This window comes from Agelaius tricolor, unplaced genomic scaffold, assembly GCF_023055355.1.
Source record: "Agelaius tricolor isolate 1412-34295 unplaced genomic scaffold, bAgeTri1.0.p SCAF_7, whole genome shotgun sequence".
Classification (NCBI taxonomy): Eukaryota; Metazoa; Chordata; class Aves; order Passeriformes; family Icteridae; genus Agelaius; species Agelaius tricolor.
In genome coordinates, this window is record NW_027269267.1 from 27,787,077 (window position 1) to 27,798,333 (window position 11,257).

At 38.1% G+C, this 11,257-nt stretch overlaps 2 protein-coding genes across 5 annotated transcripts in view; both read right to left on the reverse strand.

Annotated features, from left to right (window-relative positions):
- CCDC138 (coiled-coil domain containing 138) overlaps window positions 1-8,550 on the reverse strand; it is a 31,499-nt gene extending 22,949 nt beyond the window's left edge. Inside the window, exons 1-8 of the mRNA XM_071430729.1 lie at window positions 8,451-8,550; window positions 6,411-6,471; window positions 5,655-5,790; window positions 4,823-4,938; window positions 3,996-4,180; window positions 2,818-2,976; window positions 1,545-1,664; window positions 50-127 (exon numbers count right to left, since the gene is read on the reverse strand). Coding sequence (XP_071286830.1) covers window positions 50-127; window positions 1,545-1,664; window positions 2,818-2,976; window positions 3,996-4,180; window positions 4,823-4,938; window positions 5,655-5,790; window positions 6,411-6,471; window positions 8,451-8,519 — 924 coding nt within the window. The 5' untranslated portion in view covers window positions 8,520-8,550. The remainder of the gene's footprint in view (window positions 1-49; window positions 128-1,544; window positions 1,665-2,817; window positions 2,977-3,995; window positions 4,181-4,822; window positions 4,939-5,654; window positions 5,791-6,410; window positions 6,472-8,450) is intronic.
- A 1,041-nt stretch (window positions 8,551-9,591) lies between these two features.
- RGPD4 (RANBP2 like and GRIP domain containing 4) overlaps window positions 9,592-11,257 on the reverse strand; it is a 33,638-nt gene continuing 31,972 nt past the window's right edge. For all 4 annotated transcript variants that reach the window (XM_071430732.1, XM_071430730.1, XM_071430733.1 and 1 more), the window contains one exon: window positions 9,592-10,170. In XM_071430732.1, the coding sequence (XP_071286833.1) occupies window positions 9,865-10,170 (306 nt within the window). In that variant the 3' untranslated portion in view covers window positions 9,592-9,864. The remainder of the gene's footprint in view (window positions 10,171-11,257) is intronic.

Here is an 11,257-nt window from a genome sequence, read left to right on the forward strand (position 1 = left end):
ATTTCACTGGTTACCTATAAAAGCAGGTACATGTAAGAACAAACCTTACTTGTAGATTTTCTAAACGAGCTTTTGCTTTTCGTGCTTGACCTTCCAACTTCTTGTTCAACTCAGTTACATCACTTAACTGAAAGAAGCAGAAAATATTAAACTGTCTGTAAATTCCAAACTCACATCATGACTTAATTATCACACTGAAGTAACTTAATGTTGTGGAGCAGCTAAATTATTTAAGTTTTTTCTTATTAGCATGAAAAGTGATAGAAAGAAAATCATCATCCACTTCCCTCAACAAATTACAGAATCAGACTGGTTGAGATTTGAGAGCACCTCTGGAAGACACCTGGTCCAACCCCCAGCTCAAGCTGGGCCAGGAAGAAGTGTCAGTGTGGTGCTTATGTCTGGCTGCTATGTCCAGACAGCTTTTGAATAGTTCCAAGGTGTTAGACTCTTATCACCTCTGTGGTGATAAGATAAATAAGGATAAGTTCCAGGATAAATAAGACACCAGCAGTATCTCTGCAGCCCAACATTTCAGAGTGCAGGAGAAGAATAAGCACTACAATGGCACTCTTAGATATACATGCACTTCACATTTGATTACTTGTCATGAAGAAGTGACAAAAAGGCACAAATTCAAGAATGTTAATCATAGTCTTGTTAATGGGGAAGGTGGTTACTGACCATGCTAAGAAAAACAGTTTCCTTGGTGAGAAAAGATCAGGAAAACTGCAACCTCCATTTAAATAAAAAAACCCACCATGCTCTATCCATACAACAAACAGCATGATCACCACAGAAGCTCTCAGTTTGCACAGAAATGCAAAGATTTTATAGTGATAGGAAATAACAAGACAGATGGGTTGCATCAGAACTATCAACATCCTGTGAGTTAAGTCTGACCTTCTTAAGGAAAAGAATAAGGCTCTATTGTAGATTTTTACTGTATTCAGATTATCAGAACATTAATTAGGTCAATGAATAAACAATGCTCAAATAATTTAGTTAATTTGTGTATCACCATTTTAGATCAGACTTAAAAGTCACGTGAGACAAATTCCTACTCTATGCATTACTATGAAACACACCATTCTAGTTTACAAATTGAGAAAGTACTGCCTTCATTAAAATTTGCAAAAATAACTGAAAATACTGACCAAACATGAAGTTAGAAATAATCATTCTAGTTTTTATTTAGTAGAATCAGCATAGCAATTTGGCATAACAAATCTGCACAGGTGGATTCCATTATAAAATGGAATAAAATACTTTCTCTCCATCCATTCTCAATGGACTTTCCCTTCCTAACAATTAGCTGTAGCTAGTGAGTCGGTAGAATAAATCCTACTTCTTTTTTATATTGTAAAAGACCAGAAAGGCTAAATTTCAAGTACTAGAAACAAGTGAGAAAAATATTTTCAGTCATTCATACAATTCTGGTCTTAGAGAAACAAAAGGTCTGCAATTTTGCAAACTCAAGCTGCTCAAATATTTGTTGACTGTAACTTGTAGAATTATTTATGACAGGAAATAATAAAGTTTACCTGCTTTCTTAAAGAGTCATTCACATCCCTCAAGCTGTCATATGACGACTTCAGCCTCCTGTTTTCTTTAGTTATTTCTCTCAAGGCTTCTGTCAGCTGCTTAACTTCTGCCTCATGTTGCTGTAGGAATATCAAATTTAAGACCATGTTCTAAAAGAGACTAGTTGAGAAACAGTAAGTTCCAGTTAAGTGTTAAAAGAGTTGGACAAACTTTCTAATGTGAAGTTCTTCATGTCCAAATTTGCATGTTCAGTCAGCAGTGAGAAAAACAAGCTCTGTACTGCCTATTACAGAAACTGAGAGCAACATGCACAGCCTGTAGCTTCTATTGCTGCCTATTCTACCCAGACCAACTAAATACATGTATATTTCTCAAACAATTCAGATGTGGGATGCATTTATGAACTAAAATCAATGACAAAGCTTTTACTTACAGCTCACTCTTCCGAATATTTACAAAAAGTTGTGACTGTGTTTTGGGGTTTCAACTCATGTTTCTGGCTTTGCTTACACTGAATCACACAGAGTGAGAAACTAACCCTATGCCTTGTTGAGACTGGGGCTCTGGTTTACAACACAAACATATGAATTATTAAATACAACCTGCATATCCACTGTCATTCATCTCTTACTCCTGAAATTTGTTTTATATTTAATCTTCTCTGGACCTTCGATTTAAGTACCTCAGATTTGGTAAAATAGCAAGGTTTTATTTTACTGAAAATATTCTAGCTTTCATTTCTCTCCTTCCATGAATTCACTCTTCTTCACTACTCTTTCTTTCCACACCCCCAAAGTTAGGCTGGTCTTCCTCCAAACTTTTTGAGTCTTTGTTTGCTAGTACTCTCTGCAATAGGTGTTATGTGAGAAGATCTCAATGTGTCTTAAAGCATTCCCAAGGAAATCCACTGCAACTACAGCTAATGCAAAGATACTCATTTAACTTACACACAACTACAGATTGACCACATTTTTCCTCTAATATTGCTTACATAGCTTTCACTATTTTACAAAAAAAATTACCTCCTTTTTCTAACTTGTAACTGTAAAATGTACTACTCATCAGACAAGTAAATGCCCCATTCTGAAACAGAAATCATACAAAAACTCTAGTAATATTGTTAAGTACTTTTTATTAAATCTTTCCTTTGGAGATTTCAAGGACTTCAAAGAAATAAGCAGGATTTACAGCAAACATGTGATGGCTTAAGATAACTACAAATGAGTTAAAGGGCATACAGAGCAATATCTATCATTAAATATATTATTTCACCTCTTTTATAGCTGCAATTTTTGTGTGAACTTCTTCCTCAACACCTCTTATTTTAGCCAAAGCTGCTTCGTGTTGAAAAAACAGTGCTTCTTGTTCTGTGAGACAACGCTCTCGTTTCTGCAGCTGCAGAGCATACTCCTGCTGTGCTGAACTTTCTCTCTGTATCAAGAAAAAAAAAGGTTAAACTACGTTAAATACCCATGTGAAGTGTTCCCAAATTATGCTCAATTTAAAATTTTGTCCCAGAGATATGTTTAGCTCTTTGTGAAATTACAGTTACACAAGAGCTTATTAATACAAAGTATCCTGACAGCCACCTCTGCTCAGTTTCCTCCCACATTAACCCAAAGACCTCCATGTGCATTGGAATGGCACAGCCTCCCAAAATGTAAAATTCAACTCCACATTGATGCTCCAGAAAATCAAACTTTGGCTTTTGCTTCCAAAATATTTGGATAATGCCATTAACTTTTAAGACAGACCAGAGTTTGATGTGGCTGACTGTGTTGAACACCAGATTAATGATATTGTTTCTTCAACTAGTGAGAAGTTGTCCCTGAAAAAGTGGTGAAGAAAAAAAGAGATACAGAATTATTTTTATCTCATATATTGATTGGATAAGACAATTATGGCAGGGAATCCAGCAGAAGCTTAGGAACTATTACAGAGTAAAACCATATAGGAGGTTCTTCTGTTAGTAGCCTAAACCTGGAGATGAGCTGGTGGGATGAGTAGAGGGATTTTGGAGGAGGCCATGAAGGCAAGTGCTTTGGAATGCCTAGAGTCAGGAGAACAGTTTCAGATGTTCTCAAGAGAAGCAATGGTTGTGAGAGTGCTTCTCTCTACACACACAGTGTGTCACAAGACAGTCTTGGATGTAGAAACACCATATTCCAGCTCCCTCAAGCTGAATCTGCCCACCTACCCATCTACCTGGTCTACCCAAAATTCAAATCAAAGCATCACTACTGAATCACTGAATTAATCTAGGGGAAGAGGAAGATAGAGACACAGATTTAGTATATAAGTAACTATGGTTAATATAAATTAATAGTAAAAAATAATAGTTTAATATATAAGTAAGTTTTACTATATAAGTAATTTCAGATTTGTTTCTCAAACGTGAGAATATTCATAGTGTTATTCAATAAAAATTTGAAGGTGATTCCAGTTCCTACCTGGAGCTTCTGATGTATGACAAATAATTCATCATAAATCTGACTGATGTGAGGTGGTATTAAACCTTGCCTATTGCATGCCTGAGCACCAGTTCCATGCACAATTTTCTTTAACAAACCATGGTTGATAATTTGGTTTGTATTTTCTTGAGTATTTGCAGCCAAATGAGATGGTAAAGTGAGGCCTGTCAACATGGAAAAAAATGCATTTTACAGTAAAAAATCAGTCCTAGCTAAATATTGATATGATAGTTGTACAAAACTGGCAAATTATGTTCTAGGAATTCAGAGTTACAAGTACAGAGCGAAATGTATCAAAATGTGAAAGTAATCTAAAGAATTACAGAGATTTGACCCAAGTTCTTGTTCCATGATTTATTCAAACTGACCAAAAATCAACAGTTTTATAAGTAAAACTATGCCCTCCACTGCAATATATAGAAATCCCAGAGATATCTGTATGGAATCAGTACACAGACTGAATCAGGTCACCAAAATCCCCTATTATTTTTGTAAGGGCTTCAGGTAACTGATCTGCTGCTGATTAGACCTTAGGGTGACATCTAAGTAAACAGGACAAGAGTTAAGAAACTACTGGATACCACATGAGAAAATAATGCTAGTATTGCTTCAAGTATGTCTGGACCTCCTAAAATAATTTTGAAGAAAGTACCCATGTGAAAGATAAAATCCCCACATTAAAATACATTTTAGGTGACTAGTGTATTTCTGAATTGAACAGAAGTACATTTACTAGGAAGTTCTTAAAGTTACATGTTATACTTCACAGAGAGTTGTAAGAATGTATAAAATTAAATTTTTATTACCTGCCCCCGTGTATATAGCTGTATTTTGAGTTGCATCAATTTCAGAGCAAATAATGCTGTTTTCTTCTATGTCTAGACCACTTGAACCACAAAAATAATCTTGCTCATCATCAAAACTAAAAGTACAAAAGAGCACTAACTTTAAATTACTCAATTCCTTTCTAACATGATACATAACAGAGACTGAAACAAGCCTGTATAAAAAGGCAAACATTGCTTAATGTAAGAATTTGATATTTTACTGATAACAAATAGCAGAGTTAAATCATTTGGATGAAAGGCATTGTGACTCACAAATCTCAACCACAGAAATTACATGTTGCTGACTTGAAAGTTGTTACAATAACTAGGCTTTTCATGCTGTAAGCACATGTAACAGGTAAAACCAGCACTCTTCTCTTACCACAAACCACCAAATTCCCAGAGAACTAAAAATACAACTCCCCTTTTTAAGTTATATTTTCCTATTTGGTGTAAAAGAGCCCTTAAAAGAAATTTCCTGGCATTTGGAATTGAATTATCTTTAAATAAACATAAATCTGTTTATCAGTTTGGGCTATTCGCTTTCCTCCTAGTTAATTTTTTTTATCACCTAGTTTATGTCATTCCTGTATTCCCTTAGCAATTCCAACATACACAGATTAGATTAGAAAGTGAAACAATATTCCTCATCAAAATCAGCATCCTCATGATCACACAAATTAGCTACAAACAGTTCTTTACTTAGCAAAAAAACCAAGAAACTTAAAACAACTTTTGCACAGTCCAAATACATGTTTTATTTGTAGTTTTATGAGAAAAAAAATAAAGGAGAAATAAAAACACCTCCTACCAATCCCAGTTTTTCAAACTCTTCTGGAAATCACTAGATCCAATGCTCTTCTCTCTTCCAGCTTCAGTAAATTCTGACTCTAAGGAACAATTTGATAAAGAAATAGTTCTATTTTTCAGTGAGCTGTCAGTGCCACCTGAAATATATAAAATTGCAACAATTTTATTTCACATTTGAGAAGCTGACATCAAGAAATCAATAAGGACTTACTGGAAGTACTTACCATGTAGTCCATGTATATTTAAAAATCAAAACCATCACTCATGCAGCCTGACAAATTATGAACTTCATTATAACAGCTTAAGGCATAGTAAGAATTATTTAGCTTTCACATACGATTTGTTTTTCTGACATTTTAGAGCTTGTCTGCCTATAAAAATTTTTCTGTAGAAATCTGACAAATAGCCAGCTTTCTCCGTGCTCCAGATTCTGAAAGAGACCAAATGTGTTCTAGATATTAAACATTTATGTATCTTTAAATTAAAGCTAAATACATGCATTATGAAGTAAACTGCTACCAACTAATTCAAGCAGGACTTAAAGACAAACAGGCTGTGAACCATTGCTCCAAAACATCCTTTGCACTCTTTACCTGTTATCATTCCCAGGCTGGCTCCCAGGTATCACAACGCCCTGATCAAGATTACCTACCTGTTTAAAATGAGAAAATACAAAACTAAATAAATTTAGGAACAATGCAGCTTTAGTATATGTTTTCCCTGTAAAAGATATAAAAGCACCATTGCTTTGTATTACCTTTGTAAACTAGGGAGCTTCTGCTTTTACATTTGGTATGCAATCCTCCTGAGAGGAAATCCTACAAGAAAGCACAAAACCATTGCACTCAGTCAGAGTTTTCATGGAAAAAGTATGTCACAACTTACTGGTTTAACAGCTAAACTGTCACACTTTGTGACAGAATTCTTACTTTACTATAAACTATTGGCTTTGAAAAGGGGGTTTTCTATATACATAAATGTAAATGGTCCTCATATTAACATAAAGAGGCAAATATATTCTCTACAGTCGAATAACAAAATACTTGCAGTGTTCCATGTTATAATATTTGAGAAACTATAAAGCACTATGAAGACAGTAACACAAAATAAAGGCATGAAAGTAGAATTAGATAATAATGGAAACAGTGCCATCTACCTTCATATCTAGGCTTTTTATGCCAAAGTTTCCTGCTCTACTTTTTCTTACTAATTTATAAGTACGTATTAAAAAAGTGAATGACAGATATTTTAGGCTACAACCAAAATCAATTAAATGGATATTACAAAATATCAGACTCAAGGCAGCTCTCATGATCATACTTGTTTCACTGCATCTCTCTGCTATGTTCTAGATCAAGTGATCAACTGCTGTATCTTCCTACCCTTGACTGACCACTTTTTTAATGAAATAACAAAGCACAAAAACACATGTAGGATTTCTTCCTTGCAAGCATTAAGGTCTCAGTAAGTCTTTTAAAAATAAGTTTTTAAAATTACTTTTCTTTAAAGTTCTGTAATTCAAAGCAGAATATTCCCCAAGAAAAATTCCCCAGAGAATCTAGATCAAATGCTATTCAAGTTGCAAATCCTTCTGCAGGAACTAAGGGCACATATAGGCTGATTTTAGCTCCAAATCTTCACATTACATTTGAGATGGCTCCTGATCCTAAACTGGCATGATACTAAGAAAAAAAAGGCTGGGTTTTGTATTCATTGATGGTTCCCAGGACTAACTCAGTATCCCAATCCAACTACATACCTAACTCAATTACAATCTCCCCCAATCTTTGGTTGCTTGTGGGTATTTTTCCATTATATTACTTCCCCTTGCAGCATGAGTCTAAGCACTTAAGGCCTTTTATCCCCAGACACACTGGAAGCATTTGACCCAGGGAATACAGATGCACAAAAACAACTGCAAAAATTTGTTTCACTGAAAGATAAACAAAATTCAGGCAAAATAAAGGTGCCTGGCCAGCATGTACTCCTTCTACTAAGTATCAAAGGCTTTTGAAACACCACAGTGGGGGAAGGGTCTTTGCTGCTGAATTTTTAGGCAGATCAGTTTTGACTTGTCAGCACAAGTAATAAAAAGAAAGGAACCACAATAGAGTTCTTTCATTCATCTGAGTGCGAAGAACCCAACCTTCTCTGGTGTAAAATACCATTGCCATACCTTGGAAAGGGACCCATCATAATTAATTGTCTGGTCAAAGCAGCAGCCTCTAATATACCATGGATTTGATTCCTGATTGACTAGATATGGAACCATTTCCTGCTGACAACAGAGCTAATCACTAAGCTTTAAAAAAAAAAAAAAAACCAAACCAAAAACCACAAACACACCTAATGCATTCTAAGGTTGTCAACAAGGTTAATATACTCCTAAGAGGATTCACATATTTTTCTCACTTAACTGGCAGGGACCAGGTCTTAGGCAAAAACTGCATGCTAAACTACGTTTTAGTACCGCATAGAATCTAGAATTGCAATTTCCAGGGAAATGTCCTGCTCAGACAAAGAGGACTCTTCAGCACCTCAGCTCTACGGCAATCACTGCGCGGGGTCAGGGACAGGAGCAGCAGGAGCCCGTAAGGTCCTCAGGTCTGTTCAAACCCCACTTTGGTCTCGCACTGCGTACGCGGCAGCACGGCGCTCACAATGGACCCCGAGGCAGCGGACAGGCCCCCCACCCTCCATCTCTCCGAACACTCCAGGGACGCGGCAAGGAGGAAATGGCTTTTCTGTGCCGCCTCCTCCTCCTCCCCGCGGGCCGCCCGCCCCGGCCCCTTCTCACCCCCGCGGGCCCCTGCGGGCAGCGCCGCTGCAGCGCCTGGGCGGAGCGGCCGGGCCTCGGGCCCGCCATGGCGGCACCGCCGCGCTCGAACCAACCGCCACGAGCCGCGCAGGCGCACTCGGGGCCGCGGGCGGTGCCGGCCCGGGCGGGCGCGGCAGGGCAGGGCAGGGGGAGCCGCCGCCACGGGCCTGACGGGGCGGGCACGGACCATCGTCATCATCATCATCGTCAACAAACACACCTCTCCTCTTCACCCTCGGCACAGCGCGTCCGACCCACGACCGAACAGCACCCTGGCAACTGGATCACTCAGTGCCAACCCTCTTAAACTCCTCCAGCGACGGTGATCCCAACGCAGCCCTGGCTCCCTCATTCCAATGCCAATCAGCCTTTTCTGGGAAGAAATTGCTCCTGCTGTCCTCCCTAAACCTGCCCTCGGTAAGTCTGTGACCTGTTGTCTTGTCGCTGGTTGCCTGGGAAAAGAGGCCGAACCAGCCCCAGCTCCAGGCAGCTGAGTGGGTATAGAGAGCGGTACAGTCCCCGAGGACACCTGAAGACATAGTACTGCCATCCTTTAAAAATAAATAAATAACCCCCCAAATAAAGCAAATCTAAATGTGTGTTGCCCAGAGCAGAGGTGTAGACTGTAAGTTTAAATACGCCCTGCATTTACCTATGCATACTCACCCTTGACAGGCAAAGTAGTAAAAGGTATGAGCACGCTGGAGTACACAAGCTGGAGCCTGCAGCAAGGTCAGAGAAGTTGGCCACAGCTAATAAACACTGAACAGAGTCAGAAGGTTATACTTCATGTATGTCAGGTAAAATCCCAATGTTAACTAGATGTTTTGCCTTAAGCCAAGTGTCTTAGAAATAGTTTAAGAAAAAAAAAAAAGTTGGCATATTGCTCTTGCACAACATTGATCAATCATTTAAAAACTATGCAGACAGAACAAATCAACATCTACCTGGCTCAGCCTGCTCTCTGCACGCTGCAATACCTTATTAACTTTCAAAGGCCTTCAGTGTACTGTCCAGCAATTTGCATCTACGATCTGCACATTCAAAAGAGCTTCATGAGAGCAAGAACCAAGTTATGCAAGTCATCTTCTTTTAAACAAACCAAAGTGAAGACAAGACATTTATTTTAACAAGACTAGGATTTAATTTTTAAAATTTGACACTTAATACAAATATGTCAGGATAACACAAATACACCTGAAATATGCCAGTGCCTGAACTTTATTTACCATGCAAAAAAATCAATTGGAACACATAAAAAATTTCAACTATAGCCTGTAATTTTACATTTATACATCAGAAGTGTCCATTTTAAGAAGTTGAAATAATTAGTCAATAACATCTAAGTACTGATTTATACTGCAAAAACATCTGTATACTCAAAGAAATAATTCTATATTTGCCCACAGTCTGTAATGACAATTCTTCCATTTACTAGCCCTTTAGGAGAACCAAAGGATTCGATCTTTTTCACAACATCCATTCCATCTTTCACAAACCCAAATACCACATGCTTGAAGTCCAAGTGTTCTGCTTTTTTAAGTGTTATGAAGAACTGAGAATTATTTGTATCCCTGCCCTTATTTGCCATTGACAACAATCCAGGACCGGTGTGTTTCACTATGAAATTCTCATCTTCAAATGCTGTTCCATAAATCGACCGTCCACCTGTTCCATCATGGTTAGTTATATCTCCTCCCTAAAAAAAAAAAAAAAAACAAACAACCAGACACAGCATTAACTGACAAGTTCCAAAACACAACCCCAAAGTTATACTTCCTTTCAACAGTAAAGACTTTGTTTTGGAAGAACTCATTTTTACAAGTGTCAATATCTCCTTAGATGTAGGGCTTCCCAGCTTCAGCAGGTTTGTTTGTGGTAAGAGAAGCAGTAGTAGGTGTATCCCTTGTTTATTCTGAACATAGAACTTCCTGCTCCCCATAGTGACATTCCTCTAGGCCTGTCATTCCTACTGCCTGCATCACTTGGCTCTGGAAGCTGCCTGGACCTGCATTATCTCCTTGAAGGCCTGTCCTTGCTTAGTCCCTGCAGGCACAGAATTCATCACCTGACAAAGGTTAACAAAGCAGTGGCCAATAATTCCATACAGCTTTGTCATGTAACTGGTTGAGCAGCATGGTAACTGTGTCTTATCTTTCTGGAAGGTAGCAAACTCCTGATAAATTTGAGTATACACATAAAGGTGACAGTGCAAATTGTACAGCCTTAGTTCTCATTGAAGAGCTTCTCACTTTACCTCAAGAAAGTTCAGGCAAAGCAGAGCAAGCTTAAAATATACTCATTTAATGTGACAGAAGTTCACTTTGTCAAGGCACACATGGTACAGTTAACTGTTTTAAAAGAATGTCTGCTCCTTTCTAGAATGCAGAATACCCTGAAATAAGCTTAAATCCTAAAGGAGTTTATCAGAAAGGCACAAAGGTTTAACAAAAGAACCATTAAGTGCATACTTCAGACCCATGTAGATAGCTAATCAAAAGACAGACTAATATTTTATTCTGGTGACAAGCCATTCATATACTATCACAGAATGGTTTACATTGGAAAGGACCTTTAAGATCATCTAGAACTCCCCTGCCATGGGCAGGGACACCTAGAACTAGGACCAGGCTGCTCAGAGCTCCATCCAGCCTGGCCTAGAACACTGACAGGGATAGGGCATCTACAACTTCTCTGGGCAACTTGTTCCAGTGTCCCACCACCCTCACAACAAACAACTTTCTCCTAACAACTAGTCTAAACCTACTCTCACATCTAGTCTAAAC